Raw genomic sequence first — 20,995 nt, forward strand, 5'->3', positions numbered from 1 at the left:
TGTCTCTCTCTCTCTCTCTCTCTCTCTCTCTCTCTCTGTCCCCCTCTCTCTCTGTCCCCCCTCTCTCTCTCTGTCCCCCCTCTCTCTCTCTGTCCCCCCTCTCTCTCTCTGTCCCCCTCTCTCTCTCTGTCCCCCCTCTCTCTCTCTGTCCCCCTCTCTCTCTCTGTCCCCCCTCTCTCTCTCTGTCCCCCCTCTCTCTCTCTGTCCCCCTCTCTCTCTCTCTCTCTCTCTCTCTCTCTCTCTCTCTCTCTCTCTCTCTCTCTCTCTCTCTCTCTCTCTCTCTCTCTCTCTCTCTCTCTCTCTCTCTCTCTCTTTCCCTCTCTATGAAAGGACCATACCACAAACCCTCCTATCTACTTTCTCAACAACCCTTGCGATGAGGTTCAATAACTCAAATGATTGGGTGTCATTCTCAGCCATGATCTCGATTGGGCAAGCTGAAATCTCGATCTCAATTTCAAAATTGGCCTCCAAAGCCAGATGTTGACTGGGCATCCTCTGTCGTGCAAAGTCCTCCCTTGGCACACCCGAGCTCCTATCCACCAACAAGGCTTTCATCTGCAGTTCGATGGAGTACTGCTCTCCCCTCTGGGCTGGCTCCCCTTTCTATGGGCCTATCACTTAGCCAATGCCGACACGTCGATGGTCTCTCTGTCTTCATCCACCTCATATCTGCACTTGTACCATCTGCCCTCTCTGTGCCCCCCTCCCCCCCAAGGTATCTGCAGAACGCATGCGGTCCACCAGCAACCCCCTCTTATTGAAACTGCCGAAATACAGAATTACTGTTCATCTTCGCTCATTTATTCCAATCCCCCCCCCCCGTCCCCATCTGTGAAACTACCTTCCACCCTCCCATCTCATTCTTTCCTCCAGGTCTTCAAGACAGCTCAAGTGGTGAAAAAAAATCATGATCTTTTTTACACCTGTTAAACCACCCTGCAGAGTTCCCAAAATTTTGCTTGTGTATCCATATTGTTCACCTTTTGTGTTCTCCCTTACCTCTCGTTGTTACCTGCCTCCTTTGTTTGTCCATCTCCATCTACTTTCACCTTCCCCCCTCCTGTTTGTATTTTCCCACTTCTGCTGTTCCCTTTGGAGTGTTGTGTTCTGATTACCTCTGCCACTGAAGTTGAATGAAGGTTATATTTTCACCCGTCTGTCTGTTTGTCTGTCAGTTTGTTACTTCCAAAATCGAAGATTCTTCAAGTATATTGCTCAATCGATTTTGTTATTCTGTCTGTCTGTCTGTCTGTTTGTTTGTTTGTCTGTCAATCGCCTATAGGTCACAATTTAAAACCGATCTTCACGAAACCTCACCAAGTTGTAGAGGTAGTATCAACTGAGAAGGATATTGATGTTGAGGCCAAAGGTCATCTTGAGGTTAAATTTCTAAAATTATTTTTCATCCGATTCACTTGAAATTTGAATAATATTTGCACATTGCTTCACTGAATTGTAAAATCCACTATTTTTGAGGTCAAAAGTTCAAAGGTCAACTCAAGGTCAAATTTCTAAAATCAGCAAATTTCAAATAAAAATTGACAATTTACATCCTATTGAATTGAAAGTTGAACAGACTTGCATAGTCCATCACTTAATTGGGAAAGCAACTATTTTTGAGGTCGCAAGGTCATACTTCTAAAATCATCAATTTCAATCAGAAAAATAATCAATTTTTATCCCCCGCCGCGTGGCGGAAGGGGGATATTGTTGTCACCCGGGTCATCCGGCTGTCCGTCCGTCCGGCCGGCTGGGCGTCAACATTTATAGCTGTTAGTGCGATAACTCATAAACTGTTGGCCATATCGATTTGAAATTTGGGTCACATATGTACCACCTGAAAAGGAAGAACACTTTTGATTTTGGGCATGGCCGGATCGAAGATGGCCGACTGGGGCGGCCATCTTGAAAAAAAATGTTTCAATGGCGGGGGATTCCCCATCTCTGATGGGTATATTTATTGATTGGATTGACCTGAGCTTTGATCAAGATTGTCAAGTTTAATCTTAATGAAATGGACAATTTGATGTGTCCATGGCAACCTTTGGAGAAGGGGGTGGATTTTTCAAGTATCATGCTCTGCATGACATCTTTTTCTTGTTTGGTGTTTGTGTTTGTGAAGAAAATATCTCAAAGTTGTGGATGGATTCAGATGAAATTTGGTGGAGAGCTTGGGTGAAGACGCATGACAAAAAGACGGGTGAAGAATACAAACACCGCCCAGACACATGATACAGATGAAATGATTAGATTTTGGTGAAGACCCAGATCCAAAAGTTTTTTGTGTGATTTTTCACAGTTGAGAGATGGGGCCAAAAACGATATATAGCATGATATCTCAAAAAGTTGTGGATAGATTCGGATGAAACTTGGTGGATGAGATGGATAGGTGCCAAGAACAAGCCAATTAAATTTCAATTCAGGTCCGAATCCAGATCCAGCCTACCAATGAGATACAAAACGTAAAATAATCAGCCTGCCAGAGGCATGCCCTCTCCTGGGTGTTCTATGTCGTAGCTTTTCCTCAAGCCTTGAGCATATATATATATATATATATATATATATATATATATATATATATATATATATATATATATATATATATATATATATATATATATATATATATATATATATATATATATATATATATATACATACATACACACACACACACACACACACACACACACACACACACACACACACACACACACACGTTACGGATTTCAGAATCCGGTCTGATGAATGCATCCACACGTCCAGGTCCTTAAATGCATGTTTAGATTGGCCCCATCCTCATGTCTAATAGGATCTTAAATGCGATGCGTTGAGAAGGGTAAAGGATAGATCTCCTCTCTTATGGGAAGCTTTTTTTTCTTTACGACAGACACGTTCACACACATTTCTTTCACGAGCTCTGAAGCCCACCCTCGTTTTTCCTCAGCAACATTCCTTCACGAGCTCCGACGCCCGCCTTTTTTTGAGAGCGCACGGGTCATCATGGTAACCGTGCCCCGGTGGGGCGGGGTGAGCTTGGGGCGCACGGCACCCCGTGGAGACGGCCCGGGGATATAAAAACGAGTGAGAGAAAACGTGGGGTGCGTTCTGTGAGGAAAGACCTTCTGAGATATTAAAAAACGAGTGAAAGAGGGGTGTTCTGAAGGGAAAGAGATACGTTCTGTGAGGAGAGACGTTCTGAGATATTAAAAAAACGAGTGAAAGAGGGATGTTCTCTGAGGAGAAGTCTGAGGAGAAAAAGTTCAGGGAGGAAAAAGCAAAGGGTGGGAGAAGCGACCAAGAAGCGGGTGTCTAACCAGTGCCGAAGAGACAATTCGCCCTTCCAGTGCTTTGGCAAGTGAGCGTGTGGTGCACATGTGGGTGTGAGCAGTGTCGCCAACAAGTGAGGAACGGGTCGATCACCAACGACACCAGGGTCTAAACCTGCAACGGATGATCTCGGTGCCCTCCAGACGTTGACTGGCGTTCAAGGCTGCCCCGCGAGAGGGTGCACGGAAAATCTGGGTGCTGGCAACGGACGTGATACACATGCATGCATTTTCAGGACGTTTTCGCTTCATGGACGACTTTCTGGTGAGCGAGACGATTCTCCCCCTCCCCTCCCCCTGAATGATCTGCTGGGTACCCTTGTCTGCGTTTAGCTGTAAGTCAACCCCTGATAAGCATCTGCTCTTTTTCTCTTTCCTGGCATTTTGATTGATTTTGCTTTGAAGTTCATTCTTTATTTACCTCAGCAAATAAAAAGTTCTTTTTATTAATTTATTTTATTGTTAATAAATTATAATTTGTCGATTTCCAACCTGTCCGTGTTTGTCCTTTCCTTCTATTGGTCTAGCATTGTTCGAACCGAGATAGACTGGGAGGTAATTACCACAGATTTGACCAAAAAAATTGTCGGCATGCACCAGCGGTTAAAACGCTCAGCCGCTCTAATTAAAATCTAATCAGATAATATTGGTGCTTAGCCGAGGGCACGCTCCCCACTCAGGAAACAACGTGACCTCTAGTTAAACGGAATAATTAGACGGCGGACACTGGAACTTGTGGTTGACTGGGTGGCGTTCGTGGTTTTAAAACAACCTACCGTACCATATCGCTAATTGTGAGCGGTGGTCCCAGGTCCGGCTCTACCGATGACAACTGGGGATGTAACCCCCTGACTAACAACTGGTGTCTCGGTACCCCCCACCACAACAGCTGGTGTCGGGAGTGGGAGATTTTTTTGAACCCCTTGATCAATAAATTGGTGTCAGGTCGTGGACCTGTGGTGTGCTTCACGCACCTCGTAATTCAGAGCGGTTAGACCAAATTTTAGTTAAATTTATTGGGACGAACAATGGCGGACCAACACGGGCAGGTCCCGGTGGGCCATGTAGATGATGTAAATATGGATACGGAATTGACTGGAACCGGATGAAGTCACAATGGAGGGTGAAGAGGAAGCAATGGGGGAGATGGAAAATAACCCCCAACTTTGGCCTCTGGAAAATGCGGCGCTGATAGCACAGAACGCCGGGTTATCACCACCAGTGCTGCCCAAGAATGACATGATGTTGTTCATGAGGCAATGAATGGCACAAATGAGAATATCGGGCGAAGCGATGAGCAGAAAATGGACGTGAAGGGCGAAGAAACCAACAGCAGAATCGAAGCGATGAGCAGAAAAATGGACATGAAGGGCGAAGAAACCAACAGCAGAATAGAAGCGATGAGCAGGAAAATTGACGAAAACAGCAGGAAAATGGACAGGATGAGCGAAGAAAACAGCAGCAGAATGGAAGTGATGGACAGAAAAATGGACGAAAACAACAGCAGAATAGAAGTGATGAACAGAAAAATGAACGAAAACAGCAGAAAAATTGACGTGATGGGCGATGAAATAAAAAGGGAGATGAGTGAAGCGATGGGCAGAGAAATGGCAGCGGTACAAGAGGAGGTAAGGGAGTGTAGGATTGGTGTCCGGGAAGAGATGAGGGAGAGTGAGGCCAGACTGATGGGAGAGATTGGAAACATAACGAAGGAGGTAGAAGGACTGACGATAGGACATGATGAGTTGAAGGAACAAATGGGTAAGAACACAGGGGCGATAAAGGAGTTAAGAGCTGCCAAGAAGGAAACAACAAGAGAGATGACTGCAATTAAAAACAAATATAAAATGGCACACGAGAAACTAACGAAGAGAGTAGAGAGGAGGTGACACAGACAATGGGAACAAAGGAACGGGAAATGGAAACACAAATAGAATCAACGAAGGTGACGTTGTAGGGGGAAATGCAATAGGCGCATCGGGAATTTACCAAGGTGAGAGAGGAGGTGGATGAGGTAAAAATCGAGATTTTTGAAATTAAAGCAAAACAGGTAGAAACAGGTAGTAGAGTAAAGGTAGAGATTGTTGAATGCATGGACGTGTTATATTTGCAGCGTGATGGAGTGCTCGAAGAACGGGACTAGGTGAGTATAACAAAGGTGAGTCATGGCGAGAGCGGGCATGTGCATGATGCGATTGGGTGTGTGTCGAGCTTGGGGGAAATCGAGGACCCGGGGTTTCTTGGAGTGCCCAATGTGCCGGAGTATGTGCGGAGTGCATGTGACAGTGACATATAACATGGATGAGTGCCCACGAAAGAGTGGGACACGGATCAACCCGGACAGGAGTAGTGGTTAGTGTAGCGGACCGGAGGGCGAGCCTCTTGAGCGGGACAGAGTTGTATTGGAAACCATGCCGGCTCCACGGCACTTTGCGTACGAGGTACGGAAGTGTGCGCGGTCGGTGCTTTGCCAACCGCCCGAGCACGGACGGTGGTGCGATGTATTAATGGTTTCAGAGGGGCTGGCGTGGAAACGCTCCGTGACAGATAAATCACTGGAGCACAGACGGCGAAACAGAACGGATTTGGCTGCAAATTGTTTTCCACGGGGACCAGGTGTGCAATATGCACGGTACCCATGGCATGAGCAAAAGGCATGGTGAGCACGGCTTGGTTCCCTGTGGGAGAACCCCAATTACCAGTGGCAAGAATTCAAACACAAATTGCCTTGCAACAGAGATATGACTGAGCACCTCAGTGGATGCAGAAGGCTCATTATCATAGGAGACGGTGACAGTAACCCCCATGTGTGGAGCGCAGTTGTGAAACAGCCCCACACATTCCGGGGCAAAGGAGTACCAGCCTAGCAGGATGGCATTGTTAGGCCCACTTGGGGGTGCCAGCGATGGTAGCTTCTATGTGGGTACCGAAGCAGCGACCATGAGGGAGGGCAAGGATAAATTTAGGGACCAAGAGCAACAATAGGGACTGTTTAGGTAGAGACATGAACGTGTAGTGGGGACGTAGATTAGCTACGTAGAGTTAAATGGAACGTGTGAAGTACTGTTGTGGAGCCGGGCATCAGCTGCGAGCACGAACGCTAGGTGGAGCTGCAGAGTCGACTCCACCGAACACCGGAATTCAGATCGTTACCCTCGGATAACTCCGAAGGTACGGGTCCCTTACAGGACCGTGAATCGTCAATAAATCAACCACGTGGGCACAGGGTTATTTGCCAAAATTCAAAATACCTAGAGGCCCACGTGGTGAACTACCGAGTATTCACACCCTCGATGGAGCTCGAATGGGACGAACCGTTTCCGTGCTCGACCCGTGCGTAACCCGAGCGGATGGTTACCGAGGTCCCGTCGGTCCAAATGCACACAACTACAGCAACAACGGCCTTTTTAATTCCCCAACATCCACCATGTTAAACCAATGAAGAAAACACAGAAACGAGCTGAGACATTCAACAAATGGATATTTATTTACAATAGGTGGGGAAGGAACACATAAAGGGCAGAGTTATCCGACGATAAGAAATGCAGTATGTGCAAGGCAAAAAGTACTTAACAGTTCCTACTTAAAGATGGGCCCACAGACAGACACACACAGAAATGGACCCCATGGTCTTTATTGAAGGCCTACAGCTCGAGGACAGGTGAGCTGGAGACCAGAGCCTGCACTTGACCTGTCCACCTCGTGTGGTCTTCGACGATCTGGCTCGGCGGGACTCGAACCCGCAGCAACGATGCCACTCCAACCACCAGGGACAGAGGAAAAGCGTCGGACGCCAGGTGGACGAGACGAGAGACGACCCAAGCCAACCAGACCAGACGAGTCGATCTCCGGCACCTCAAATCCGATTGCCCAACCCTAACGCTGTTTCCAAGACCCTGGCGTTCCTTATATTGTATTTCTCCTGCGGTCTGGGGTGTCATGGGAAGGATCGCCATCTGAGACGTCTCGCCTCCCATTGGTCCGGGATTCGTGGGAAAGTCGGTGTCTGAGACATCTCGCCTCTCATTGGTCGCGGGGAACATTCCATCTCTCTGAGGCGGAGTCGGAGCTCTGGTGGCCGAGGAAACCCCGCCCATGTACGTGCTGACACGTACGTGTTTAATGGTGCCGATGGATGATGGTGGGACGAGAAACGAAGGAGGGTATTGTTGTAATAATTTATGTAACAAAAGCTCTTACTATAAAATAATTCACAGCGCACGTACAATTATTCACCCATTAAACAAAGAGGGAACCCTGACAAGAAACACAGACTTATCGATATAACTGTTCTATAGGGACCCTGGCTGTTGTGTGCGATGGGTTCCAGATTCGTAACACCACCCCTTCCCCTTTTTACAGACTCATCTCGAGTCGTTGAATTTTCGTGTGACCAGCATGTGCAAGTTCTCCCCTAGTACGGTTTACCTACGGATCCCTGAGTGTGACATTTTTTCATACATGTCCCAAAAATAAATAACCTAGTGCGCTGTGTAGCTAAACTATCATATTCACTTGGACAACTTAAATAAATTGCCGGCTCTACGACAAACAACAGGTGGGTTGCAAAATATTTACAATTTTACCTTATCTATTTACACTAACCATGGCCCAGGACCTGTGATCTGTGGAAGAAAAAAAGTCAGTCGTTGGTGCAGGAATGAACACAAAAAATGGATGCATGGGCTGCGCAAACGCAGTCCCCAGTGTGTGGCTGGCTGCAGGGCAGTCTTTGCAAACACTCTGAAGGAGATGGTGCTGGCGCAAATGGTGATGGGGACACAGGGGCAATGCAAACAAGAGTAGCAGGCATGGGGTCATGGCAGAGCAAGCAAATGAGGCATGGCAAGGCAGATATGGACCAGCAAATACAGCACAACAGGCTGGCGTGTGAAGCTGGCCGGCCTCTGGTCTGGTCCCGTCAGGTTGTGTGGAGGGAGTGTGGTGGTGCCGGCTGCTCCGAAAACGGGCTCGGAACTACCCTACTGTCTCCCCCCAAACTATCGCCTTTGTCTCTGTCCATACCCACTCCCTTAATTTGCAACGACAAAACCACAAAATTTAGCCCCTTTTTATTTATTTTTTCCTTTACAATTGCTTGTCCCTAACCTTCCTATTGTCCTTGTCTGTCTATTTCCAACCCTTACGTTCCTTTTTGGAGGGGAAGAGGGACGAGGCTAGCGTCCTGTCTCGATGCCCAACAAAGCCACAGAATAGCCTCCTACAGATCTCAGCAATCTTACCAAGGTGGGTCCAGCAGACTACGGAGAGAAAAGGGATGGATGGTGCAAAGGGGTCCACGTTTCCTATCTTCCCTATCCTTTATTAAACTTTAAACTACCCCGGGGCTTTTCCAAACGCCTGACTTTAAACTATCAGGTTCTAACAACCATGATTCCCGTCGATGTGTTGGTGTCCATTATTAAGTTGGGCTTAGCCCTCAAATTGTCACTCATGCTTTTGCACAATTTCGTGGCTGGGCAGCGTGGCTCACTTGGCAGGGATTCCCCCTCTGCCAAACTCTAACTACGGCACCCCCGGGCCCTGAGGCTGTCTCCAAGCCGACCTGATCCCTATGAACGCGGGGGGTTGCCCTTCCTAGCATTGCCCCCCCCCTCCGATGCCCACGTGGCATTTTGGCGCTTCGGGTCCAGTTTCCGACGGGTCGGCGTGGCCACTACACTATCCCAGACCCTTGGCCTACTCTGGCCGACTGTCCGGTGCTCTCTACTCGATACTCACCTTTCAACAGCCACACTCCCAGCCAGTCCATGGACTCCTGCACCCTTCCAAATGGGTTCCGTGCCTTCTTCCCAGACCAACAACAAAACGACCTCCTTTTGGTAAATTTGATGAACCCACTAACTAACATTACCCTGACCCCTGGGTCACTTGGGTGGGTTTCTCTCCTCCCCCCACTCATTCATTCGCACCATACATTCCACGTTCGCTCCATTCACACACTCGGGCCCGCTGACCCATACTCACTAATTGTATTTCTTTTTCACTCTTCCACACTCTACCGATGTTCCCCCAACTATCTCGTGCTCCCTCATCGTCCCTTAAACTAATGCACGTTCCATTTAATCTCTGTAGTAGCTAAGCTCCGTCCCCACAACACATTCCATGTCTGTCTGTCTCCCAAAATCCATTTTCCATTTCTAAATCTAACCTAAATTCCCACTAACTAGTCCACAGGCCCCATGGAGGACAGCTCATGCCCCCATGATTCCGGTCTAACGAAGCTAAACCCATCCCGCTAACTAATGCTCCTATGCCCAAACACCGGGCTGTGCTCTGGAAGCGAGGCTTTTTTTTCTTCCTTTTTTTGCACTGCCAAGGTGGCGGTTTATGGCTTGCCCGTTCGTCCCTTCCATCGGGCGATACATGCAGCCATGACGTCACCCTGCTAATCGCACCGAGCGCTCACTTCCGAGGGATTTCCCACGCGAGCCAACATGCGTTGTTCGCCCGTAAACCATGCCTCGAGGTCCGCGCCGATGACGTCACCTTGCTAATCGCACCAAGCGCTCGCTTCCGAGGGATTTCCCACGCGAGCCAACGTGCGCTGTTTGCCCGTAAACCGCGCCGTGAGGTCCGCGCCGATGATGTCACTCGCGCAACAAACCTGCGCGGTTTCCCGTGCAGGCCAGCAGGAGCGTATCGTCCCGGAAACTCGCTCCGCGCGTTCCGCGAACAGAACACGCGGCATGCAGCACGTGGAGCCCCGCACACGTGCTCGCATGTGGACCCCTCCGTTTCAAATTCAAACACTCGCCTATATTTTCGCCGTCCACGTGGCCGGCTCATATCCAACGTGGAACGTTTCCGGGCCGGATCGCGAAGACGCATGCGTGCAGGTCGTGCACGAAACGCGCCATGGACCTCGTACAAGCCGTCGCGCGAACCCGGCGCGGTAACCAAATTAACCCTTTGCGGCCCTCCAGGCTTGCCATTCGTGTCTCCCGTCTGGATCGGTATGTCCATTTTCATGCACGCACGCCATGACACTCATATTCTGCACACATTTTTACACGCTCGTCCCATTCATACTTTTAACCACACACAACGGGACATTCATATCGGGGATTCGTGCTACCACAAGCAATCCTGGGGTTTCCATACCCCCAAGCCCCACGTGTACCCTTTCACAGCACTCATCCGCTCAACCTCGTTCGGCCCGACCGGACTCACCTCGTCGCGATCTGCTTCGAGAGAGCGTATTTTCTCCCTCTGTTCCTTAAGGAGGCTATCCTGCTGCTCGCACCGGATCACGAAACATTCCCCATGCTCAACCTCATTGTCCCCCACTATCCCTACCTGTGTGTGCTCGTTTTAAACTTTATTTAATTCGTTCCCCTCTTTTGGGGCGTTCCATGTCAAGTGTACACATTTTTCAGCGAAATTTTGACACGTCGTCTCAGATTTCACTCTTTTTTTTTGTGCAAGTGTTTGTATCCACGGTAAAACATTGTCAATTTTCAGACCTGGGGGCCCATCGAGGCCCATTTGCCCCCCCCCAATTTGGGTGCCCCCCGGTTGACCCACAATCTTCCAGTGGCCATATCACACGTTGTAGTGGTCTAATTTGGATGATCTTGGTGTCAAAATGCTCGTAAAAGCGAGATCTTTCGAATCGCGTAAAGTAAAATCACTCCAAAACAGTAATTCAAAAAGTTATAGTTTGGGGCGCCCTTTGATCTTGAGCCTCCGCCCCCCAGCCAAACCGATGATCCCAATTTTTTTCGTGTGAGAATACCCCTTCATATACTCCAACACCTCAGCATAAATTAAAATGGGATCTCAATGGGTTCAAGTGTGATGATGGTTTTATTGTTCGGGGTCCACATATCACTAATTCTTGATTCGACATTGGGCGACGTTTGCTGTCATCGTTGCAATGACGTCACCTGCTGGCAGGCGACTTTATGTCTGAAATTGACAATCATCATCTCTGGACTATTATGTATGGGTGTGTGTGTGTGTGTATATATGTATATATATATATATATATATATATATATATATATATATATATGTATATATATATATATATATATATATATATATATATATATATATGTATATATGTATATATATGTATATATATGTATATATGTATATATATATATATATATATATATATATATTGCATCATTTGCGAAAAATTATTCTGCCTATTGATTTTTAAGTGTACATTTTTGTATAACCATAATCGAATTAAGTTATAAATGGGCTAATCTCAGTTTTTGAATATTTTGCAGTAAGCATGGTGACTGAAGATCGAAAGGAGTTCCGAAAATACTGTTGCGATCCGTTCAGCTGCCATAAAACGAAACAACGAAAAGATCTTCGCAATGTGTCAAATGATATGTTGATGAAATTTTCCTCAAAGGTGAAAAAAGATGACAGACTTTATACTTCGTGCAGAAAAAAAACTTTCTCAGTTGTCACCAGAGCGTATTGAAGAAGCATCTTGGACCAGTTTGAAATTATCATCAGAAGGTACTCTCGAAGGCATTGCAGAATCTATTTCGACAGATGAGGACGAGGTTTTTGAGCGAGAAGCAGAAGTTAATCTATTAAACCAGTCGTTATCGATGATAGGCGAAAGCCCATTCGACAAACTAAAGGCGGAAAGAAACCCAGGGTACGTTCCTGAAAAGCGAGGTGAAGCAGAAGATTCTGTGCGAAAGAAATTAGAACTAGTTGCTGGACCAAGCACTGCGGAGAAAACACAAAATACAGCGTCAAAATGTGATGACAACTGCATGCCAGAGGTGATCAAAAGCCTGAAAGAAAAATACGTTGTTTCGAGCCGTTCAGAGCAAATACGTATACTGACAATATTTGCTCGGAATATGAGCATCAGAGGGATGATGAGTGAATTCAGTTGCTCCCAAAGAATGGCTGTGCAATCCAAAAATTTAGAGAAAGAAAATGGTATGCTATCGTCTCCAAATCCTAAACAGGGTAAAATATTGCCTGACGAAGTGAAATCCGCCGTAACCGAATTTTACCGAAGTGATGAAGTCAGCCGAATAATGCCGGGGAAAAGGGACTGTGTGGTGGTCAGGAATGAACATGGAAAAGACAAAATTCAAAAGCGCCTGGTACTAAACAATCTCAAGGAATTGTTTCAGAAATTCAGAGAAGAACCCTGGCATGAAAGTTGGATTCGCGAAGTTCGCCATGCTCCGTCCCTCAGAGTGTGTCCTGGCCGGTTCAGGCGGTACACACAGTGTATGTGTATGTACGATACATCAAAATGTGAAACTCATGATGTTTGGTTCCAAAATGCCACAGATAGCCGAACTTCCGAGCTATCATCATGCGATAGTATGCATAGTTTGTAACCCAGCACAACCGCCATGTTATTTCAGAACTTGTGAAAGTTGCCCATCAATTGAAGACTTCAAAACCGAGCAACTGAGTGCTTATGAACTAGAGGATATTGATGAAATTCAGTTTAAATGGTGGACATCCACTGACAGATCTCAACTGAGCTCCATGGTCCTGCCTTTGGAAGAATTCATTAATCAATTCTGTGAACGTGCGGTGAAATTAGTGAGACACGACTTCATTGCCAAGGCCCAATCTCAGTTTCTGAAAAATAAGAAAGACGAAATCGGTGAAGGAGAATTTGTCATTATTGGAGAGTTCTCAGAGAACTATTCGTTTGTCGTACGGGATGCGGCCTAAGGATTCCATTGGAACTGCTCTCAAGCGACAATTCACCCCTGAGTTTACTTTTTCATATTGGACGATGGCAAACTAAACCACGATTCGTTCACGATTATATCAGAATGCAATACTCACGACGTTGTCTCAGTCCACCTCTTCCAATAGTGGGGCAGATAACAGCAATTTTTGAGAGGAATCGTGCAAATGATGATACAAGCATCAAATTTGGCACATTTGTTCTCCAGGGGATTCTAATCAAATCTGCCTGATTGGCCATTTGAAAATCCAAATTTTGAAAAAAAAATACTTCAAAAAAGTCAAGATCACGAATCTATGTTGGATGCTGGCTGAGATTGGTGAATGTTCCAGAAACATCATCAAAGAAGTTCCAAGTCTGCCATGCAGTTGTCTTCCCTTTACCGCGGAAGGCAGACACGATGTCATATCCAGTAAACGCATGGAAGTATGGGATCCCTCGAGCTTTCTCAGGCCCTATTGCAGAAACTACCTCATGGACTGGAATCCATCGTGCCTTGGCTCCTTGGCCAAAGGCAATCCACATGTTCTCAAGACCTAGTTCCTGTAAGGATGGCAGTACAGATATTGCTATGACTAGTACGTCCGTGTCATTAGCCTTAATGATAATGGACTTGCTACCATCCGTTGTTGCATCCCTGGCGTGTACAAATATTCGAGTGTCATCTTCTTCATGACAACATGGAGACACAGCATCCAGTGACTTCCTTGTGTTGCTAATGGCATCTTCTCCTTTTGTGACAATGACTGTGCTTGTCGTCTGTGCTTCACACATGTTTTCCGCAAGTAAGTGAAACAGCTGTCTTGTTGCTGTCATCTCGAAGAAAGCTTCTCCAGTTACTTGGGGTCTTACTGGTTCCTGTCACTCTTCTTCTGATTCCTTGCCCCCTTTTCGACCTTGCCTCGAACTTCAGACTTGACTTCTTGTACACATCAAACACTACGTCCACCCTCTCGTACCTGGCACCATAGGATTCCACCTTCTGGATGATGTCTTCTTTGGCATAGTCATGAAATATCTTTGAAGTGCGTGGAGGTAGGGCATTGATAAGTGCTGAGCCATCAATGATGATTGCATCTCCCCTTGGTTCTCTGTCTGGGATGTTCACTTGCGCTTCAAGAATTTCAGCCAGGTGTGACTTCAAAAAAATTTTCATTTTTATTTTTTTTCAAAATTTAGATTTTCAAATGGCCAATCAGGCAGATTTGATCAAAAAGCCCTGCAGAACAGAAATGCCAAATTTGATGCTTGTATCATAATTTGCACGATTTTTCTACTATCTACTACACTATGCGGGCTGGGGTGTCGTGCGAAGGATTGCCATCTCAGACGTCTCGCCTCTCATTGGTCAAGAGGCCATGGGAAAGTTCGCCGTCTGAGACGTCTCGCCTCCCATTGGTCCGGGGTTCGTGGGAAAGTCGGTGTCTGAGACATCTCGCCTCTCATTGGTTGCGGGGAACATTCCATCTCTCTGAGGCGGAATCGGAGCTCTGGTGGCCGAGGAAACCCCGCCCATGTACGTGCTGACACGCACGTGTTTAATGGTGCCGATGGATGATGGTGGGACGAGAAACGAAGGAGGATATTGTTGTTGTTGTAATTGATGTAACAAAAGCTCTCACTATAAAATAATTCACAGCGCACGTACAATTATTCACCCATTAAATAAAGGGGATGGAACCCTGACTAGAAACACAGACTTATCGATATAACTGTTCTATAGGGACCCTGGCTGTTGTGTGCAATGGGTTCCAGATTCGTAACAGTACAAGGGAAGATGAGGGTGCACGAGTTAGGGGAAATTAGTTAGGTGATACTGTGTTGGTGAGTGGAAATGTGTTTGTGTGTGATAAATGAATTATGAGTGTGAGGGCAGGGCAATGGCCAGTATGAGTGTGAGTAATAGAATGCATGGTGTGAAGGATTGAATGGGGGGAGTGGATCCCACCCAAGGAAACCCGGGAGTTAGTTTAAAGTTGGGTAGAGGGATTAGGTAAATTTACACATGGATGTCGTTATGCTGTTGGTGCTGATTGTGGAAAGTTTAAAAAAAACAAAACAACTTTTTTGTGTATGGTGCAGGAGATAATAGACCAGCTGGGGGTGTGGCTTGTGAGTGTAGTGTTCGGATGAAGCAGGCACCCCGGGCGCTGGGGGCTCGTCGGCCAGGTGAAGCCGTAGGTAGGTCCAGGGGGCCATTAGTGTATTCCTGGACGCAGGTACCCGAGGAGAGGGGCCTGGCGTACCAGTGTAGTGTTCAATGGGACGGGTGCCCGAGAAGCGGGACCTGGGGCACCAAAATGCCAAGTGGGCATCGAGGAGGGAGTGCCAGTGAGGGCATCTCCCATGTTAGGGTGAAGAGCAGGCATGCTCGGAGGCAGCTCCAGCATCACGGGGTGCTCATGGTGAGTATGCAGGTGGGCAGACCTGCGAGTGGAGCCACACTACCCAGCCACGAAATTGTGCGATGGCACAGAAAGAAAATTTGGTGGGCAAGGCCCAAAATTGTGAGAGCACCAACACGTAGGCGATGGGAATTTGGGTTTTTAGAACCCCATAGTTTAACAAAGGCCTCTTGGCAGGGTATAACTCCGGGGAAAGTTTAAAAGTGTAACAACATTAGAGTAGTTAGGATTGATGAAGACCCCTTCGCACCATCTACTGTCGGGATGATCGCCAGCTGCTGGAATTGCCCTCCAGTCGGACTCGCGAACGAGACTTGTCACGATGCAAGTGTAAGATTGCATGTAGTTCAGCTCTTCCTTTCCAAGGAACGTTGGGGGGATTGGGTACGAATTTGGCAATGGGGATAGTGGGATATAGGAGACGAGACATAGCGACGAATTGCAAAAGAGGGGGGCTAGGGTAGTGTATATGTGAAAGACGGATGGGTGTGAACGAGTAGGGCCTACCTCGAGCTCTCTCTCCCGGCACCACCACCACTGCCCCAAGTATGTGCACACGAGGGACCGGCTGACCATGTTGGTCGGACCTGGTGTTTGGCATTACCTGGATTACCTTTTTTTCTTTTCGTGCTGTTGCTGTTTGCTTTGTCTCGCCAATGCCCCAGGACCATCAAGGCTGTTCTACATCAAGGCATCGCTTGCCTTGCTGGATCACCTGTTCTACATCGACATCACTCACCTCACTTCACCATTTGCTCCGTGACCTGTGTTCCACCCACACCTGTTCTGTGGACTGCTACTCGCTGCAGCCTAATACCAGGTGACACCGTTCCAGTTATCATGGTGGTTTTGTTTGTTTTATTTTGTGGAACTGCATTTACTGTAGCAGCATGCCACCACACTTATGGACTACCCCTTTGTTGCAGCCCCTTTCTACCAGTTCATTCCAGCTTTATACCAGCTCATTCCAGCCACATACCAGGCTCATGCCAGTTTTCCTCACTTGTTCTGCCATGTATCACCATGGCCATGAACTGCACGAACGCAGCTCTGTGGAGGAAGTGGCTGTTCTTGTTGCTGCTTCTTGACCATTTTTGTTTAGAAGGCCACAACGTTTGTGGCCTGTATGCCGGTCACTGGCCTGCCGGTTTATTTTGTTAGGTGTGCTGGTGAAGAGCATGAAGGTGGCAAGAATCAGCAGGTGTTCTTCCCCCTCTCCACAATTTTTCTTCTGAATTTCTACAGGTCCTGGGTCGGAAATTGTATAGTTGTGTCAATTATTAAAGCCCACCGGTTATGTGTTGTAGTTTCAAAAATTCCGGCAATTTCGGTGTAGCATAAGGTTGTCTGTGTGAGTCGGTGAGGTAGTTCCCAACGCATCAGGTGGGACATATCTAGTTTAAATTGTCGCACACACTGATGAGAAGCGTTAAAATGTACTAGGTAGGAGGTAACTTCACCTTCATGTCACACGGTAGTGCTAATTGCAATGTTGTAATATATATATTTTTTTGAACCGATGTCGCCAGCTGTTGGACGACTCGGGACGAGTCTGGGATAGGGAAAGAGGTAGTGTTACGGATTTCAGAATCCGGTCTGATGAATGCATCCACACATCCAGGTCCTCAGACAGTTATTTCCTTAAATGCATGTTCAGATTGGTCCAATCCCCATGTCTAATGGGATCGAAAATGCGATGCATTGAGAATGGTAAAGAATAGATCCCCTCTCGTATGGGAAGTTACTTTATGACAGACACGTTCACACACATTTCTTTCACAAGCTCTGAATCCCGCCCTCGTTTTTCCTCAGCAACATTCATTCGCGAGCTCTGACGCCGGCCTTTTTTGAGAGGGCACGGATCGTCATGGTAACCGTGCCCCGGTAGGGTGGGGTGAGCTTGGGGCGGACGGCACCCGGTGGAGATGGCTCTGGGATATAAAAACGAGAGAGAGGAAGTGTGGGGTGCGTTCTGTGAGGAGAGACGTTCTGTGAGGAGAGACGTTCTGTTTGGAGAGACGTTCTGAGATATTACAAGACAAGTGGTGCCAGGCACAACAAATCCCGCCCATTTAAGGCATAAAGTCTTCGGATCCTAACGATCTTCACAAATATGCATTTTTCACGATAGGAATGGGTAGGATTATAAGTGAAAAATAGAATAAGGTTCACTACAAGCTTAGTTTGAAGTAAATCAGATCATTTTTGACGAAGTTATGAGCGAAAAACTATTTTGATCTTTTTGTGACCTTGACCTTTGATCCAATTGACCCAAAAGTTAATGGGGTCGTCCAAGGTTCATTGCCCACATGTGGATTAAATTTGATAGTGTTTGCGAAAGCCGTTTTGCCGTAAAGTTGCTAACAGACAGACAGACAAATAAACAAATGTCACCCGCAGGGTGACCCGTATCTTGCCAAAAGGTGACCACGTGTGACTTCTTTAAGGTCACACTGAGGTGAACAGAGCTGCTATCCACCAGGAGCGACTCCTTGAGGAATATCTGCCTACGAGAGATTCCGATGAGAATCGTTCTACAGAGTAACCATGAAAAATATGCGTTTGCCTCATTACGTCACAAAATGACGTCATAATGTCGCAAGCTTGACATGTCTAGAACGCACTCATCGAGGTGTTCAATTTGAGGTACTACACGATATGGTTCCTAAAACTTGAAAATTTGACCTCAGGCGCTAACCATGAAGGTCAAGGCCAATCGCCACCAACAATTAATCAGCTGAGTGCCAGACCATGAACTATATTCCCATGAAGTTTGAAGACTATCCGATCAAAATTACTCAAAAAATAAGGGTTTCGTCGACTCCCCTGATTCGCAACAGTGACCTTGACCTTTGACCTTGACCTTCAAAATTTTATGCGCTGAAAGGGACCTCTATAGGCCTCTGATATGCGGTTACAAAAATTTCCAATGATAACTGTGCTCTGCAGAATTTTTTTATACGTGATTACAGACAAAAAAAAAACAAACAAACAAACAAACAAAATAAACATACAAGCTGACTAACATATCTTGCAAAAACTTCGTTTTGGCAAGATAACAAACCGGACGATTACAATATCCCGCTCCCTCCCTCCAGGGGGCGGGATAATGAGCGAGAGAGACGTTCTGAAGGGAAAGAGATACGTTCTGTGAGAAGAGACGTTCTGAGATATAAAAAAACGAGTGAAAGAGGGATGTTCTCTGAGGAGAAAAAGTTCAGAGAGGGAGAAGCGACCAAGACGCGGGTGTCTAACCAGCGCCGAAGAGACATTTCGCCCTTCCAGTGCTTCGGCAAGTGAGCGTGGGTGTGAGCAGTGCCACTAACAAGTGCGGAACGGGTGGATCACTAACAACACCAGGGCCTAAACCCGTAAGGGACGATCTCGGTGCCCTCCAGACGTCGACTGGCATTCAAGGCTGCCCCACGAGAGGGTGCACGGCAAAGTTGGGTGCTGGCGACGGACGTGACACGTACGCACGCATGCATTTTCAGGACGTTTCCGCTTCACGGACGACTTTCTGGTGAGTGAGACAATTCTCGCCCTCCCCTCCCCCTGAATGATCTTCTGGGTACCCTTGTCTGCGTTTAGCTGTAAGTCAACCCACTGTTAAACATCTGCTCTTTGTCTCTTTCCTGGCATTTTGATTGCTTTTGCTTTGAAATTCATTCTTTATTTACCTCAGCAAATAAAAAGTTATTTTTATTTTTTATTATTAATAAATTATTTGTCAATTTACAACCTGTCCATGTTTGTCCTTTCCTTCTATTGGTCTGGCATTGTTCGAACCGAGATAGACTGGGAGGTAATTACCACAGATTTGACCAAAAAAATTGTCGGCACGTACCAGCGGTTAAAACGCTCGGCTGCCCTCATTAAAATCTAATCATATAATATTGGTGCTTTGCCGAGGGCACGCTCCCCGCTCAGGTAACCACATGACCTCTAGTTAAACGGAATAATTAGACTGCAGACACTGGAACTCATGGTTGACTGGGTGGCGTTTGTGGTTTTAAAACAACTCACCATACCACAACATTAATTGTGAGCGGTGGCCCCATGTCCGGCTCTACCGAGGACAACCGGGGATTAATCCCCCTGAGTAATGAACGAGCCGCTTAGCGTACCCATTCCGTGTGCGATCCGAGCAGTTTGATCACCGAGATCCGTAGGCCCAAAATATCTCATTACAATGGCAACGGCCTGGCCAATTTTCCAACACGCAGCACGCGAAGGCAATGAAGGAATAGACACGAACGAGCTGAAACATTTCACAAATGGGGATGTTTATTTGTAATGGGGGAATGAGGGGAGCACATAAGGGCAGAGTTAAACCGAATTTTAATAAATGCACGTATGCAAGGTATGTACAACAAGAGCACTTATACAGTTCACTACTTAGCAGACGGGCGCACGGACACACACACGCACACACACCCAAAGAATCGGACCGAATGGTCTTTATTCGGACCTCCAGCCCGGAGGACAGTCGGGCTGAAGACCAGGGTCTGTCTTGGACCTGTCCACCTCGTGTGGTCTTCAAGCTGACTCGGTCTGGGCGCCAGTGGGAGGCGAGCCAAATCCAGGCACTGGCGAGCGACCCTTGCGGTTCTTGCGTGGAGATGGTGTCTCTCGAGCGCTCGATCGTGCGGCGGAGGAGGAGGAGGAAGAAGATGATGATGATGACGACCAAGACCAGCTTCTGCCCAGGTTCCAGACCAGCTCCCTTTTTATGCGCTCCGCCGTGGCTCGACCCCTCCCCCACCAATATATATATATATATATATATATATATATATATATATATATATATATATATATATATATAACGGTTGTGGAAATTCGCATTACACCATAAAGGGTCCTCAGGTGAGATATATTGGTAAGTTCATGTGTAGTTATCCCAAACCCGTTGTTTAGAGGGAATATATGTGATCCATTCGGGCTGCGATTCTTCAGTTAGTCGTTTTTCTTTGGCTATTGTTAATTTGGTGCAAGAACAACAACGAACATCGCCACAACCAACATCTCAACGATCACGCCATTCACTACACGACGCCAACAATCACGCCAATCACTACACGACGCCACCTTCCACAACTACGCTACCACGTCTTCGCCACTCGCCATTCAACGAGCACCGTGCGGTCACGATCTCCACGGGACGGATGAAAGGAGCAGAGTGGCAACAGCAACTCCCGCTTAAATATCTCCCGCCCAAAACGCCGCGCTTTGGCATGGGGGAGGTGCGATTTGAGCCAGGGGTCAAAGGTGAAAAAAGGTGGGGGCCTGATTTTGTGGGAATGATTCCCTGGCCCCGAGGCAAAACTGACTTTCCCCGTCCCCCGCATGGCGCGGGGAGGGGGAACACGAGGGCACGCCCCTTTTTGGGAAGCTTCCAGAAGGGAGGTGGAGACAGAAATGGTCGGGGCAAAGGGGCGGAGCTGGCCCCGACAAAAGGCGTGGGTGTGGAGAGTTGGGGGCAGGAGGCTCTTGGTTTGTTCAAGTGATTGACAAAAGGCATGGGCGTGAAGGTC

At 47.1% G+C, this 20,995-nt stretch overlaps 1 protein-coding gene across 8 annotated transcripts in view; it reads left to right on the forward strand.

The window, feature by feature from the left end:
* The window catches only part of ABHD3 (abhydrolase domain containing 3, phospholipase), a 70,302-nt gene that overhangs the window by 8,873 nt on the left and 40,434 nt on the right, over nucleotides 1-20,995 (forward strand). Inside the window, exon 2 of one of the 8 annotated variants that reach the window (XM_085847046.1) lies at nucleotides 3,395-3,597. The exons of 3 other annotated variants lie outside the window; for them this stretch is intronic. In XM_085847046.1, the coding sequence (XP_085703172.1) occupies nucleotides 3,553-3,597 (45 nt within the window). In that variant the 5' untranslated portion in view covers nucleotides 3,395-3,552. 4 more of the 8 variants (XM_085847048.1, XM_085847052.1, XM_085847044.1 and 1 more) reach the window with 4 other exon arrangements.

Source organism: Eptatretus burgeri, chromosome 11, assembly GCF_056783735.1.
Source record: "Eptatretus burgeri isolate ZD-2024b chromosome 11, Ebu_testis_v1, whole genome shotgun sequence".
In the NCBI taxonomy this organism is placed as follows: domain Eukaryota; kingdom Metazoa; phylum Chordata; class Myxini; order Myxiniformes; family Myxinidae; genus Eptatretus; species Eptatretus burgeri.